Genomic DNA, 16,063 nt, shown 5'->3' on the forward strand with positions numbered 1-16,063 from the left:
ATTTTCATGCAACATTCAACCAGACTACTTCCTCTTGTTGCAACCAACCGGTTACCCGCACGGCTAACACTCAGTATATACAGTTGTAGAAATAAATGAACATATAAATAAGTTTACACTTTCATAGCAGGTACTATTGCTTCAGGACAAAAAATTTTATTTTATGTAACCTTTTGAATCCTGTGACATTTTCAGTTTATTCTTGCTGCTTCCAGACGATTTTATTGCACGTGGGAAAGACTTTTCGTGCTGAAGGGGTACTATTGGTCACCCAAGGATCGGAGCACAACATACGTGACACATTTGCGAACATAGAACCAAGGTCGCTGAAATATTAGTGCCCGACCTACCACACTTTGGTAGCCCTGATGTCGGGAGGTGTCATATCGCCAACTAGCAATATCCTCTTGCAGACATGTAGCAAATGTTATGTTTATATAAAAAGACATTGTTCATACACAATGAGACGTTGGTAATGCCTCCCCCAGCATCAGCAGTTGTTCGAATGTTTTCGGTAAGCATAGGACCCCCCTGTGCACCGATACTTTTGTGAACCATAGTACATAATCAGTTCGAAAACTTTTTGTCAGGATGAATAAAGGCTTTTGAAAGTAGCAAGAATAAAATAAGAGAGACGATATGTGACTGAATGATGGTGAGATGAGTTCAAACGAGGCGAGACCAGACCTGAATTAGATTTTGGTGAGTAGGACTCGGGTTCACACGCGAACTTACGATCGATTCCCTGTCGTAACTATAGTTCTTTTATCATACCTTGGCCCAGAATTTTTCGTTTTACAGATTATTACACGAAACTCATTAGCAAAATAAGACAAGGATATGGCACTGCATCCATTTCATTACACTTCTTTATGTAGCTTGCATCATACTCTAATGTTAATCTGTTGTAGAATTCAAGATGCATTGACGGCAATTTTAGGCCAAGTTAAAGTAACAAGAGCATGGGATTTGATTTTACAAGAAAAACGAGAGACACAGGAAAACCCAGAGCTTCAGTTTTCCTTATTCTTCCAGCAAAACAAAATAACAGGATAATTATTCGCAAACTGGTTTGTGCATCCGGGTCCAGGCTCACCACAGCTCACCCTCACACAAACCTACACGTCATCCGCATTGAAATGTATGTAATTAGGTTTTATCATAACGCCATTCTCTGATATTCTATATTTATATAAATTACTTTGCAATAGAGGGGTTTGACCCCGTGTATGAGAAGGATCTATTCTATAGAAGGCGCTGGTATCACCCATTAGCCATGATAATTATCCAGCATCATCCACAGTTGCAATTTACATTAATTTGTGTAGATATTTGCAGTGTCGCCTTCATTCATTATCTACACTGTCAGCTTCACTCGTCACATACCTTACTCCTTCCACCTATATCATCACACACCTTCTATTGAATCCGTCATATCGCCCTCCTGCCTGAAGCTGAGGGTAAGGTGTTGACAGGATGTGTGTGTAAATGTGTACGTACGGTTGCGGTCAGTAGCTCCTTTGTACCGCCTCGAGACCGTGTCGGTACCTAATGATATCCTGCTGAACTAACCTGTCGATTCAGGTGGGTTGGAAGGGCTGGGATCTGGCTGCATCAGTTGGTGTGCAAAGGAACTACTAACCGGGTCTGTACACTCGTGAGCCATAGTTGGAGCTCAGCCTCTCCTCCCACCCCTGATGGAGGAAAAGTCTTTGCCAGGGTTCCACACTGAACCAAAACCTTTTGTCCAGTGTTTAGGCCATGCAGTCTAAAACTTCAAACTGTCAACATCAGGTCTTGGGGCTCGTCTACACAGTCACTGGGCACCATTGATGTGAGGGTATTGTAATGAAAAATAGGTGAGAAATGATCGAGTAGACTTGATTAACTGTAGCATCTTGCCTGCTGCTGACTCTGGGTACAGCATGTTTCGTCACCATGCCTCTAAGCTTATGAGTAACGTGTGTGAATAACACAGGTGCCCGCTGGTTGTGTACACGAGCCCATAGTTCGATGAGAAGGTCTGGCTAGCGCTTCCTCACCACCGGGGATGGAGTAGAGGGCGAGCACAGATTATGGCTTACGAATGTACACGTAAATACAAATACAAACAAGAGGTGCAATAAACGTAATTGTATCCTTACCATGCAACACACCAGGAAGATTAAATTACATACGGTTTGACGGAACTCTGAACCATTATGCTGTATGCATATTCTTATATACATACACAATTATTCCTATACATTTGTATTTTTTCTCTATGCTCGTTTGTAACAAATATATACATATTCTGTTTTTAGATAGAATCATACAATTACATAACAGTTTTTATAAGAATCTTTTACATACTTTGTTGGATAGTTTTAAAACAGCAAAAAAATATTCTGGTAGATATTTTGTGTGTAGTCAAACGTCAAAGTGTGTCCTGAAAGAGGTGCATGAATGGCACAGCATGAGCAGCGGCACAGGACACACTGACACACCTAAACAACAAGGTACCCTAATTTTGTGCTGGCGGCCTTGGTTGGAGGGACGGGGGGAGGGCGGCGGAAGGGGCAATATCTTCTTTGGGTAAAGTGGGTGTGGGAGTGGGGTAAGATGGAGCAGAGAAGGGAAAAGTGGGGAAGGAAGGAGGTAGAGTGGGGAGAGATGGGGAGAGTGGGGTACAAATGGAGTAAGATTACTTTAGGGTAGGATGAGATGGGGTGGAGTAGATTTAGGGGAGTTGGGTACGGTAGGGGCAAGGGAGTAGTATTATTCTGTGGTGGGATACGGTCGGATGACATGGGGGCTTGTAAGGTAGTGTAAGGAAACATGGGAAAAAAATCAATTTTGGGGTGGAATGGGATGGGATGTAGGGGCTGGTTGGGTATGGTGGAAGGCAGGGAGTAATATCACTGTGGGGTAAAAGAGGGTGAGGTTGGGCAAGGTGTGTTGTGGGGTGGGGTACGACAGAAGGACAGGGGAATATCACTGTACAAGGGTGCGTGATTGGCCAAGGCTGCACAAGTAGCAACAATATTATCACCATTTTTTAAGGTTAATGGCTTATTCTACGCGGGTTGTAAATTAATATTAAACTACTGGAAACCGTAGACAGCTGGTGACTAGAGAAGATACTGAAGCACAGACATACAGTACAGTTACGGTCATAAATATTGGTTCACTTGATACGACAAACAACTAAACAGCAGACACTGACTTTCAAAACCAAATGGTGTCATCTTCGGAGCCTGCCACACATCCCAGAATATTACGCAAAACATTCATAATTGTTGAATGAAAAGTGGAGAAATATTAATGTCGGTAACTGTACATAAACAAATACTACACAATAACCTATTTCTCTGTACATTGCTTCTACCTGGGGGGTGGGGGCGCTCACCCTCCAGTTATTATACATAGTATATGGGAACCTAACCTTGTGCTTCATGTAATAGTTGTTGTTGTAGTAATAGTTGTAACATCAGTGGCTGACCAGTGTCTAGGGTAACACGTACACATAGCAGACAAGTACAGAGGGAACATTATTAAGCACATAACCTCAATCCCTTCAGTACGATGACGTCCTTTTTATCTTATTCTTGCAGTCACCAGATGATTTAGTTCATCTTTATATAGCGTCATAGGAGTGGACTGGTGTCTGAATACTACATCTAACTGTTCATATCCCAAGTCTAATAAATCGACTTAAGAGCAAGAATAAAATACAAGAGTCGTCCTCGGGTTGAAGGAATTAATGGTCATGATAACAGCCAACAGTGAGGGACACGGCCGTATTTCTCACTGCTTTGCACTTGGATCGTCGTTTCACGGGCATGGGAAATTCCGTAGCACCTCTTCCTTAACCATTCATATGGCGTGCTACACTGTTGCATTGCCCTGTACCACGTGTCATTCATAAATCTCCAGTGCCGACACAGTATACATAAACAACATCAAACACAGATTTCCCATGTGCAGCAAAAAACTAATAAGGAAGAGGTGTTGGGAAGCTTCCTAGACCCACCAGCATACATCCCTCAGTCGTCATTTTCTTGGACCCAACCCATTAAAGGATAAGAGTACTGGCACACAATTAAGTTCGTTATTAAGCAGAATGGTAGAGGAAGACCGTCCATTTCGTCACGGCAAGCCAATATTACAAACGTACAGTCAAAGAAAAACCTTATCTTCCGACCTGTACATTAAATTGCTCAGAAAATGCCGTGGACTGGTGATGCTTAAAACCCGGATTCGAATGGAAACCGATGATTAGGAATAGTTCGTGGACTTTTTTTTTTTTTTTTTGGTTCGGTGTAAGCATTTAAAATCTTATTCATAAGGAGTACGGTCTTGGTGAAGTATATGATGGTATAAATCTATCAAAAACAGCTAGAACCATGATTTTATCTATCTTCCTTTTATTTTTTTTGGAATACCGTCGGAGAATAAATAATTTTTGTTTTACTTATTTTCTCACTGAATTACTACATACCGTACGGATTTGTTACAGGACGAACAATAAGTTGTATCTGACGAACTATGACGGTGACACGCATTAAACATCCATACCGTTTCAATGCATTCTTCTGTAAGGTTGAACATCTAGTAATTTCACACAAAACATGTTAGATGATTCTGTCTTAAACTGCACGTACACAGTTGTATACAAGCTGCCTATACATGCCATCGAGCAACAAGAGCCGATGACGCAAATGTCGGTGGTATTCTTAAACCTGAGAATGTGAAGGGGAAGATCAAGCTTATAATAACGACGAGTACCATTATTATTATTATTATTTTTTAACAACTGCGAGAGTGTGGTTTAGCTAGAATGCTTTTATCGATACAGTGACAGTTTGACTATGGTGGTGTCTGAGTTATATTTTACATCTCCCAAGCAATTCTTTATCCAACTTAGGCTACTTATCAATACACTGATAAATGTTATCTTACTTGAATAAATATTGTTCTAGGGCAATATAAATATAAGTAAGAATACAGTACGTCTTTGTAGCGAAGTAATTAATGACGTCAGACAATAAGGGTTTGTCTTCCTCTTAGCAGTCTCAGTTCTAAAGAGTCTTATAACACAACATCATACTATACAAATACATCTCTTCCAACTGGCCAAGGGAAAATTAATTCGCTTAAATGTAGGGATAACATTCATATTATTTCATAGTCTATAGTTTAAAGGTCTTCCAAAATCACAATTGCTTTCAAGACCTATTTCTATGGTTCTCAATACCCGTAGTGTCCGGCTAGTAAAATTAAGAGCATCCCAAGACAATTACAATAGAGTCTGAGTGAGGCTGAGAACGAGGGAGTGGAGGGACGAGAGAGCAAGAGCATTGTTTTCCTTTGTCAGTTCATTCTAATTGCAAGTAGGTTTCATGTCGTTATCACACACACACACACACACACACACACACACACACACACACACACACACACACACAATTTCCCAATAAACGCACAAAGAATTCAATTAGACTCATCATTCCCCAGGGAGGCATTCACAATATCTTCACCAAAATTACCCCAGTTCATTTCAGGCTCTGCTATTGACGCTGAGAGAGAGAGAGAGAGAGAGAGAGAGAGAGAGAGAGAGAGAGAGCAAATATGGATAATCATGGTATCAGCCTGGTTAATGGGTCCTCTATCTCTGTTTTTAGCTTTTTATAGTAATGGAATTCTCTTGTTTAAAAAATAATACTTATGATCCATCAGGCTGGGTAATTAAAAAGGCATCATTTGACTGGCATAATAGTATAATTTGAAGCCTTATTTTTTTTTGTTCTCTATCCCATCAGTTATTTTTTTTTTCTGCTTAATTTTTGCTGCCACCAGCTGAATCAGTTCTTGTCACCAGATGATTTTATTCTTGTCACCGTCAGACGATTTTGTATTGCCACCATCAGACTATTTGATGCTGCCACTAGACGATTTTTCATTGCCACTGCCAGACGATTTGATGCTGCCACCAGACGATTATGCAGTGTTGCCTCCAGACGACTTCAGTTTTGCTCCCTCCATGCAGTTTTATCCTTGACAGCGCCATCCTTTTTTTTCTTTTTTGACTCTCAGACGATTGTGGAATTATTGCTCCACCCAAACTTTTATATTACCGCTAAAGCCTGACGATTTTATTTTATGATACCGCTAGACCATTTCATTCTCTCGGCATCCAGCTCTTTTTCTTTCCAGGCGACACCACAAGGACGGAAAGGATTAGTTAAGCCTGACTCTCAAAATGAACTACTGTACTACATTACTGTCTGGGCGGCATATAAATCGCTTTGTTGCCTCCCGTCACTGTGTGGATGGGATTAATCAATACTGGGGCTGGATATCAGGATGCAACACGTGTATTAGTTCTCATTTCCTAAGCTGTGTAGGTAATGTTAAACTTGTCTTGTCTCGTTTCCGTGTTGAGCATTAATCAACCCTTTTACGACGACGATGCACCTGGAGAGGAACGCCTTCACGTGGTGGCACCGATGTAACCTGGTGACTCCGCTGCCTGGTTATATGAAAGTCCCCCAACTCGCTCCCTATTTCTCGAAGGGAAATTGGTGTATTGTGGGAGAGGAGTAGTTTCATCCTGTAGTCCACTAGGTTCACGTCCATACGAGCGTGAGGCTACAAAACCAAATAATACTTTGACATTTTTTGTTGTATATTTGTATTTATCAGTACCCAAGTTAGGAGAGGTTTTTCGAAATGTCATGGCTATATATAACTTCATTAACCCCTGCAGTACGAGCGGCCCTTCCTAAAGAATTACACTTATTTAGAAACAAGCGTAAGTTGAAAGAGCTACCAGATTCAGGGAAATTACTGACACAATGTTATCAGCGTGTAGAATATCTTAATTATTACTGTGATGTTTGTACTGTTGACATTTGTTGATTTTCCGTCGCAGTGCTGATGATGAAATATTCTACTGTTTCCAGGTCCCATGTTGCTCGAATGAACTGCCAGAATGTTATCAGCGCGTAAATCATTTTAACAACTTCATTAGTATAAATGACGTACATTAACTCTTATCCGTGAAGCGGTGTTAGTAATATTGCATATTTCTCGCCTTGTCTACGTTCCCTGTTAGGTTAATTAACTGACAGTATGTTATCGATACGTAGTTTATTGAAAATCAACTACTTGAGTGTTAGAAAAGACTAGGTATATTAATTTTAGTATCGGAAGAGGTGTCACTGTTTCTGTCGTCTCATCTGTATACCAGTTTCATACAATCGTGTCTATTTTATGAATGTTTTAGGGCTGCTGGGGATGGGTACTCTGCTGGTGTGTGATAGGGGGACAACTGGACCTTGAGAACGGGTGTTGCAGCGTTTGTTTAGAGTTCATTGCATGCAAACACAGTATAACCGAAAGTGCTATGATAATGTGTTCCTTTGGAGGCAACTCTTGAATTATTGGAGTTGCACTGAAAGAAAATGTCGCTTTCGTACTGGTAACCTGTTCAGTCAAAGGACGTTCGTTTTATTCTTGCCATCTCCAGATGGTCTCAGTCTACACAATTTTCCTACTAGAGAGGTTAGATATTGTATTGATTAAGCCCTTCAGTATTAAATGTCTCTCATATGCTGAATAAAATCGCAATCAGGGAACAAGAATAAACTAAACTAATACGTCATTGTGGTCCAGTGGTTTTCTTAAGGTCAGGACTACTCTAGCGTTCTCATGCAGCAGCTGAAGCCAGACGATTATTTTCAGCTGATGGTGTTTGAAGAACGTGGCAGTGTTAGTACTTTAATCATTAACCTTCTCATGGTCGGGACAAATAGTATTATATTTCAACTAATTACTGTTTTATTCAGCTAACAGTGAGTCAAAGGAGCCTGAGGGCGTTTGAATTAAATATATATCCAGGACAGTGTGAAGGTAGGCTGCTCCCCTTCTCTTCATTGTTTAATCCCGCCACCGTCACGCCGGCACCTAAACCAATCATCACAATTACGAGTGGAATTGAATTATCAGCCACTGTTAGCTTTCTCCTCTGACCTCCTTCACAGACCCGCCACCGCTGGGTCTGTAGTCCAGGGGAGGGTTCGTTCAATTTCACGGTTGGCTTTACAGGGAAGGTGTAAGCTTTTCTCCCCATCCCATGTACCTCTGTTGCATTACTGACGAATGTTGCTGTGGAGGAGAGGTACGGAATATTCATTTTGTTTTCGGGAGTCTCTACACAAGTTTACTTATTTATTTTTTATCTTTATAGGGGCAAAGATCATTCCTACAGGTGAATTATACTGACACACCGAACTTGTATTTAGTGTAAGAACGGAACAGGGCGGACCTAAACAGATCTATCTTCACTTTAAACTTCCAGTATTTGGTATATTTAATCCATCTGAATCAACACAGAAATGAGAAATAAAACACGGGTCATCCTTGCTTTAGCGGTGGAACATTTTTTTTTTTTAGGGAGAAAGTGGAGTGATGTGTTTAATACTGTTACTAAATTATTCTCCATCGTTCAATTACTGGTGTCTAATGCTCTGCTCATGATTCTGTCATAGGCCGGAAAAAATTTGCTGTCTGGGCCTTAGCCTAATTATTCACCCTCTCATGGCCAGAATAACTCTTTGTATTCCAGATAATGCACAATGAGTTTATTCAGAGAGAGAGAGACGGGGGCGGGGGGGAGAGTTCTAGTATAATGAGATCATTGATACTGTTACGTGAACAATCACACTGTCAAAAGAACTTCAGTATTCTAGGTCAGCTAACGTCAAACGATAATAGTCAGTCGAGTGAATCACGATAGCCTAAGCGTGTCAATGATTTTTATTATCTGTATCACATATTTCATTCTGGTGTCATAAATAACAGTCCGGTGCAATAAATAACAAAATCAGTGCCTGCATCCCCAGTCTATCTGGAAATACAATACCCTAAATTTCGTCTCAGTGTGATTCATCGAGGTCATTTTGCTCAAACCTTCTGCTTCCACATTTCACCACTTTCATTTCAGATTCCTGTCCATTTCAGGCTTCATTCGCGCTCTGTCGAAGTACTGATTAATTCCTCTGCCGTGTGAAAGGGTGCGGGGCAGGGTAGGTGGGCGCCGATATACCTCGTATTACTGGAATGCCCTGATGCACTTTTTTATATCGGCGGAATTTCCCTTGTGAAGCAGGGCGGGGGATGTTACTCGTCGATTTAAAAAAAAAAAAATGACAAAGAAAAAGAGCAATTATCCCCTCCCCTCTTTTTGGGTATAGAGGCCGAGGCTAGGGTAACGTAGCCATGAACTGCTTCACTACTATGATTTTCTATTTCTGTTTCTTTCGCTTTATTTTTTTTTCCCTTTACTATCTCCACACTATTTCATACAGATCTGAAGAGACTTTTCTCAAACGTGTTTGCCTTAGTTAACCCCTTCACTTCAGTTGAAGCTATTATGGTCTTGAATAAAATAGTCTAACGTGTGGTAGAGCAACAAGAAAGGGCGCCCGGGAACTGAAGGATTTAAAACACAAGTAACGGCAAATTCCATATTAACTCCCCTCTGGATGTAGGATTAGAGGCTGGGTTGCCATAATCCGGAACATTAACTTTCCTAGGCAACTGTGACGCACTTTCAACGAATAAAACCGTCTGGCGTTAGCTGGAATACAATTAAGGCAGTCCCGACATGTGAAAGGTATAATTGACAACACTCTCGAGCTTCTAGAATTATCTGCTGTTGGGTGGATTGACATACTAGAGTTGTCGTGATCATTAGAAGGTTGAATGGTATATAGTAGGCCGAGCCATACCCTTGAAGACATTGCTTGATCGAAATTCCTCCTCTCGTCAGCTAAATACAACCATCTGGCAGTGGCAGGTGGAAAAATTTAAATATTCCTCGTTCCATTTCTTTATGGTTGGTACTGACTGACGGACAGGTATATACGAAGGCTTCAGGGTAGGTTAACTTGTAATATTTTTTGTTGAAGGTGATTTACCGTGGGAGAGAAGTTATTGCTGAGTAAGGAGAGAAATTCCTGGAAATAATTCTGTTTAGACACCTTTCCAGCATGGTGCTACGCTAGGCGGTGTGTGGATAAATAAACAAGGAGGCAAACAGACAGGGATAGATGTAAACAGATAACTAAATAAAGATAAACAGATAGGTAGGCGTGTAGGCAGGTAGACATATGGGTTGACAGACAGACAGATAAAGAGATAGACGGACAGACGGACAGACAAGCAGACGCACATCACTTTATGCCTGTTTCACTTTGTACTCGGAAAATACACGAACTTAAAATTCGTGCTGTCCTAGCGATTTACATTTACACTCAGTGGAGGAGGAAGGTAGAAAGAAGAAGAGAACAAGGATGCTTAGAAACAGAAATACGAGATTCAAACAGTGGCGTATTTTTAAACTGTTATGTCATGTTGTTTTTAGCTTAATTTATTTCACTGTTTAATTTTCTAATATTTTTAGCACAATAACAGCGTGTTAAAAAAAAACGGTAAGGATAACCTAATAACAACAACGCAATATCTCCAGCTTCCCTACAAGCCTCATCCTACGAACAGTTCTTCTCCGTCCTATCCCCCCTCCTCCTACACGCACACACACACCTCGCTTCCCGTACTTGATTAAATTCCACTTTTTTTTCTTTTCTTTTCTTTTTTTTCATTCCTATCCCAGGGAAGTTGATGTTGCTGTCGCTAGGGTGCCGAATTGCCAGTGTCGGGCAGGCGCAGTGTACTCTTTAACCGTTAAATGACAAGTAACCTCTTATGTATTTACAGGGAGCTGAGACCTGGTATAGTGTACAGGTTAGCAAGGCATATCTCACAACTGGAAGAATGTTATTTTGAATGTTGGGCCGATGAAGCTCTTGGACAAAGCTTGTTTCCACTTTGTCCCTCTTCACCCAGCAGTGTTACTGGGGATCTGAATGTAACACCGAGTAATGTATATCGTATTTTTAGGGAATACAACAACAAAAAAAGTCTGCCTTAACAAGCCTCGTTTAGTCAATACGCATTTAATACATTATTAGGTATATTCTTCGGCTATCGCAAGATAATTATATTAAGACAAGGCTACTGCCAGACGAGTGCACTCAACCAGGGAAAGGCCTCACGTATAGAGAGTGTTAATGAAGGCTATGTTTAACCCCTTAGAGTAAAAGTCTCTCCTAAGCTGAATATATCCGTGTGGAGGCAGCAGGCACGACAAGGAACGACTCCACGCTTTCTCCGTGGCCTTATTGCTTACTCCGGCCGACTTCAGACGGTTTGATTCACTTCATGCGCTACAGTAGACGCCTTCATGTAGTGGTACCAACGTAACTGGACGGTGGAGCTGCCCGATTACACAAACGTCCATCAGCTCCCTTCCCATCCCGATGAGAGAAGGATGGTGGGTTAAAAGAGAGGGGGAGCTTCAGCCTGCAGTCCACTGGGTTCTCACACACACACACACACACACACACACACACACCATCATCATCATCATCATCATCACTGAATTCTTATACGCCATTTGACAAACTCTCCGACAGTTTCCCTAAGCTCATTAAGCTCACACCTACGCCCTGTCACTCACTGCCACGCCTTTTCACTCATCCTACCTTTTTCTGTTTCTCTCGCTTTCACTTTCATTTGTCCTCATTCTGGCGTCCCGACATTCCCTTAAAATGTTATATTACCTCTATCGACCTGACCCCCCCCTCTCTCTCTCTCTCTCTTCATACTTGATTAACCATTTCTTTACCTATTTCCCATCTATCATTATACCTCGTAGTCTCATCACATCCCTCTCACTCCCCTTTACTTTTCATAACTTCATTCCACTCCGTACTTCCCTCCACTCCTCTCAATATCACACACCATCGACTCCCTTCCGCTCTCCCACACTTAACTTTCCTCTCTACATCCATCCTTTCATTTTCTACTCCTAACACACACTCGCTCTTACTCACCTCTCCTTCACTCTACATCCCTCCACTCCCCTCCACTCCTACCCTCCACTCCCTCACGAAGGAAGGGCGAGAGAATACGGCCGCTGGTGGTGCTCCCTGATGGTGGACGTGGAGTTAGACACAGCGGTGGGGGGAACCTCGGGAGTGGCAGCAGTTGTGGTAGTGGCGGTAGGTGACTGGTAGAGGTGGTGATGGTGGTGGTGGGTGGTGGTGGACTCGAGGGAGAGGCGGTGGGCGGTCTGGCAAGGGTAGAGGGTAGGCGTGCAGCGGGTGTGGGCGTTGGTGGCCGCTCCTAACCTTCCTCCTCTCCCGCCCCCACCGCCATGACAGCAAGCGTGGATGTGACTCAGAAGACGCTCCTTGGTGGATCTTTGGGTGGTAGGAAGGGGAGAGAGAAAAGTAGAGAAAGTGAGGTGGGTGTTTAGACCAAGAGGGTGGGAATGAAAGGGTGGGATTGGGCCAGAGAGAGTATTGGGTGGTCGGTATGTGATGTAAGAGCTTCATGGTGGATCTTTGGGTGGTAGGAGAGAGAGAGAGAGAGAGAGAGAGAGAGAGAGAGAGAGAGAGGGTGGGTGGGACAGATAATGATGGTAAGAGAGAGGGGGTGAGGGGTGGTAGATGTATGGTAAGGGTTATGAAATGAATGAGATTGTAGGACGAGAGTGGAGTGGTGGTATGGGGGAGGGAAGGAAGTAGGGTGGGGAGTGAAGCGAGGTGAGTGTAGGGGGGAGTGGGAAGTGAAGAGTGCTGTAAAAGGAAGAAAAGTGAGAAAGGGGAGAGAGGCACTGAAGACAAAGATGAAGGTGAAGATGGTGTTAGTAAGGGTGAGTAGAAAAGGGTTAAAAGTGCAAGGTATGGAAATTACGTACATTAAATTTACGCATCTTGCCTCCTATTTTAAGAGGTGGTTCGGCCTTAGTTACAAGAAAACAACAGTCTAGTTCTTGTCTACTGAAAAAAGGGAAACTGGAGCAGAATGGTTTGGAAAAATCTCCTGTTGGAAAAATTTGAGGAAAACAGAGAAAAACATTACATGCAACGTCAAATATTCATGCAAACTACCGCACCATTTTCCTCTCTTTGTCTGTGTTATGATCTGTAAAGACAAAAATTAAGCATTAGCATTTAAGAATACGTAACTGAGGCCAAATTCACACACAAAGTTACGATTAGTTAAGCCCTGTAGTAACCTGGATTTGCTTCAGCAGGAAGGACAAATAAAGGAATGGCATCTTCTTTCCTTATGTGGCGTTCTTCCTCCGAAAACAAACTTCATTTACAACGGAGAGTTAATCGTGAGTCAGTGAATGTAGTCCTTGGAATGTAGAGTTACCAACACATGAAACAGTGACAGTCTTAGAGCCGTCCCGTGGGTAGCATAGGAGACTTAGCAACACCTCATCCTTAGCAGTTTATTTTACCTATTACGCTTCGATGCACGTTGGGCTATATTTGCTACCCATGTTGCATTAATATCCACGTAGTTTGTAGCAGTGACATACAAGAGGATATTTAGGTGCAAGTGACAAAATAAATCGCTTAGGAAGATGTTACGAAATCTCTATAGACACACAGAATCTGGTTGACGAGATGCGGTGGAGAGAGGGAGCAGAGTACACTTTCCCTTTGCACCCATAATACTCCTTGTATATCTTCATGCATTGTACGATTTCGTCTCATAAATTCAAACAACTTTTCCTATAAGAAGTCCGTCGTAATAAGTAATAATCGAAATTAAGGGTTATGTCCAAAACATTAATGAATAGAAACTTAAATAATATCAAATTCTTCCGGCAGAGAGGAGGACGGGTGAGGGAGGTAGTATTATAGTGGGTGAAGATTGACGGGGGTGAAGGTGCTATCATTCCCCCCCTACCCCCACTGTAGCTCTGAAGTAGAAGGGGTGAAGGCGTTACCAGTCCCTCCCTACACCCACTGTCAATCTTTAAGCAGAAGGTGTGGAGGTGCTACCAGTCCCTTCCTTCCCCCACTATAACTTATGTGAGAGTGTATGTGCTGCCAATTCCTCCCTACCCCAGCTGCAACTCGTTAGTCAGAAACGATCAAGTAACTGTGTGCAGGGACTAATTCAGGGTATCTGCTTCATGTGCTCTCAACTAAAACACATTAAAAGAAGTATAAAAATGCTCTCTTTACAGTTACGCCTCAGTTAAAGCACAGTGATTTCCATTAGCAATTTAGCTCACATACAGGAGTCAAAACCTTCCCTCCCTCCCAATAAATAAATAAAATGAAATAAAAAGAGGAGGATATATGCGTGCCCTCGCAAATACGGACGAAAGTTGTCCAATTAGGGAGCGATATTTGATCCGGAAACGACAGAGAGAGAGAGAGAGAGAGAGAGAGGAAATGGCAGAGTAGAGAGAATGCAAAGGAGAGGAAAGGAATCACAGAATGAGACGAAGAAAAAGAGATAACAGGGAATAAAGTACAAGAACAGGGACGAAAGAAGAAAGAGAAATCGGTATAATGAAGACAGAAAACAGGAGAGAAACGGAGAAAACAGGAGAGAAGTACAGAAAAAAGGGAAGAGGGAAAGAACAACGGAAGAATAATGGGAAGAGGGAAATATAGAGGAAAAAAAAAAGAAGGGAAAAAGGAATAATATGGAGAGTACAGCAAGGACAGATGATAAAAAGCAAAACCCCATGTAGAGAGAGAAGGATGAAGGGGAGAAGGGGGAGAAAACTTTGAAAACTGAGGGAGTAGGAGAGAATAAGGAAGGAGGAAATGAAGAGGAAAGAGAAGGGAGAAGGGAGAAGGGAGGGAGGAAGATGGAAAGAGAAGAGAGAAAGCAATGAAATAATGTTTGTTAATGAGAAAGATGAGGGGGAGGGTAGCAAGGGAGTGATTTCAAAAACGAACAAGAACAGAAGTGCCAAGAGACATTGTAAGAAGGCTAGACTACCTAACTGAAAGTCTCTTCAAGGGGACAGGATGTGTGTGTGTGTGTGTGTGTGTGTGTGTGTGTGTGTGTGTGTGTGTGTGTGTGTGTGTGTGTGTGTTTGAACTTGCTGCCGTTGTTCAATGCCACTTCCCTACCCCTCTTTTCTCTTCTTTCCTTGTCTTTCTGACCTCTATTTTCATGTCCTTTTATATTCCTCATGTACCCTCTTCATATTACTCATTGCTTCTTTTATTCACAGATTCCCGTTTTTCACCAGTCTCTTTCTTCGTTCACCTGTTTTTCTCCTCTCTCTCTCTCTCTTCTTTTTTTCTCTCCGAATCCTCTATCCTCCCTATCTCCACTTCCTAACTAACTCCTCCTTTACTCCTCAACTCCCCCTTCCTCCTCAACTCACTCTTCCTCCCCAGTTTATCCTCCCTTTTTGACTCCTTTTACCTCCCCAACCTCCCTTTCTTCCCAAACTTTTCTTCATACCCAACTCTCACTTCTTCCCCAACTCTTTTTTTCTTTGTCCTCACGTCCGTCTCCCCCCCACTTTCTCCTTCCTTCCCAAATCCCCACTTATTTCAACTCCTCTTCCTTCGTCTCCTTTCCCTTCTTCACCAGCTTCCTCTTCATTCCAGCTTTCATTTCCTCCTCATTCTGTTTTCCACCAACTTCCCTTCCTCCCCATCTTTCCCTGTCACTTAAGTTTCCGCTCCTTCCTCAGAGCATTTCTCACCCTTAATTTTTCTGTCATCCCTCTCCTGATCCCTTCAACTCTTCCCCTTTCTCTCTCAAATTCTTCTCTCCAGTATATCCGCTTCCATGATTGTTATTCATCCGGTCTGCCTTCTGTATTTCCCACCTCTCTCCTGTACATTCTCATCATCTCTTCATACCTGCTCTTTCAGATATCTTTCCCCATCATCGCCTCCTCTCCATCTCCTTCCGTCTTTCCCATCACCCCTCATTTTCTCCACCCCTCCTCCCCACCTGCTGAGCCTCCATGCAGCGTATAGGGTTGGCGTGGTGACGGTGGGCAGGAAGGCCAGCCACACGAAGGTGATGAACGTGAGGTCGAAGTGGCCAGAGTTGTCGTACGTCTCAGTCACCACGTTGCTCACCAGCCTGTGGGAATGGGAGAGTGAATATGAGTGCATGGTGTGTGTGTGTGTGTGTGTGTGTGTGTGTGTGTGTGTGTGTGTGTGTGTGT

At 42.5% G+C, this 16,063-nt stretch overlaps 1 protein-coding gene across 1 annotated transcript in view; it reads right to left on the reverse strand.

Moving 5' to 3' along the window:
• Positions 1 to 1,768: 1,768 nt before the first annotated feature.
• Positions 1,769 to 16,063, reverse strand: part of LOC145412062 (orexin/Hypocretin receptor type 1-like) — a 90,643-nt gene continuing 76,348 nt past the window's right edge. The window contains exons 6-8 of the mRNA XM_080281980.1: positions 15,844 to 15,978; positions 12,237 to 12,308; positions 1,769 to 1,808 (exon numbers count right to left, since the gene is read on the reverse strand). Of these exons, the coding sequence (XP_080138106.1) occupies positions 1,769 to 1,808; positions 12,237 to 12,308; positions 15,844 to 15,978 (247 nt within the window). The remainder of the gene's footprint in view (positions 1,809 to 12,236; positions 12,309 to 15,843; positions 15,979 to 16,063) is intronic.

Source organism: Coenobita brevimanus, chromosome 92, assembly GCF_032717465.1.
Source record: "Coenobita brevimanus isolate Jiangsu-jjx chromosome 92, ASM3271746v2, whole genome shotgun sequence".
NCBI classification, from domain to species: Eukaryota; Metazoa; Arthropoda; class Malacostraca; order Decapoda; family Coenobitidae; genus Coenobita; species Coenobita brevimanus.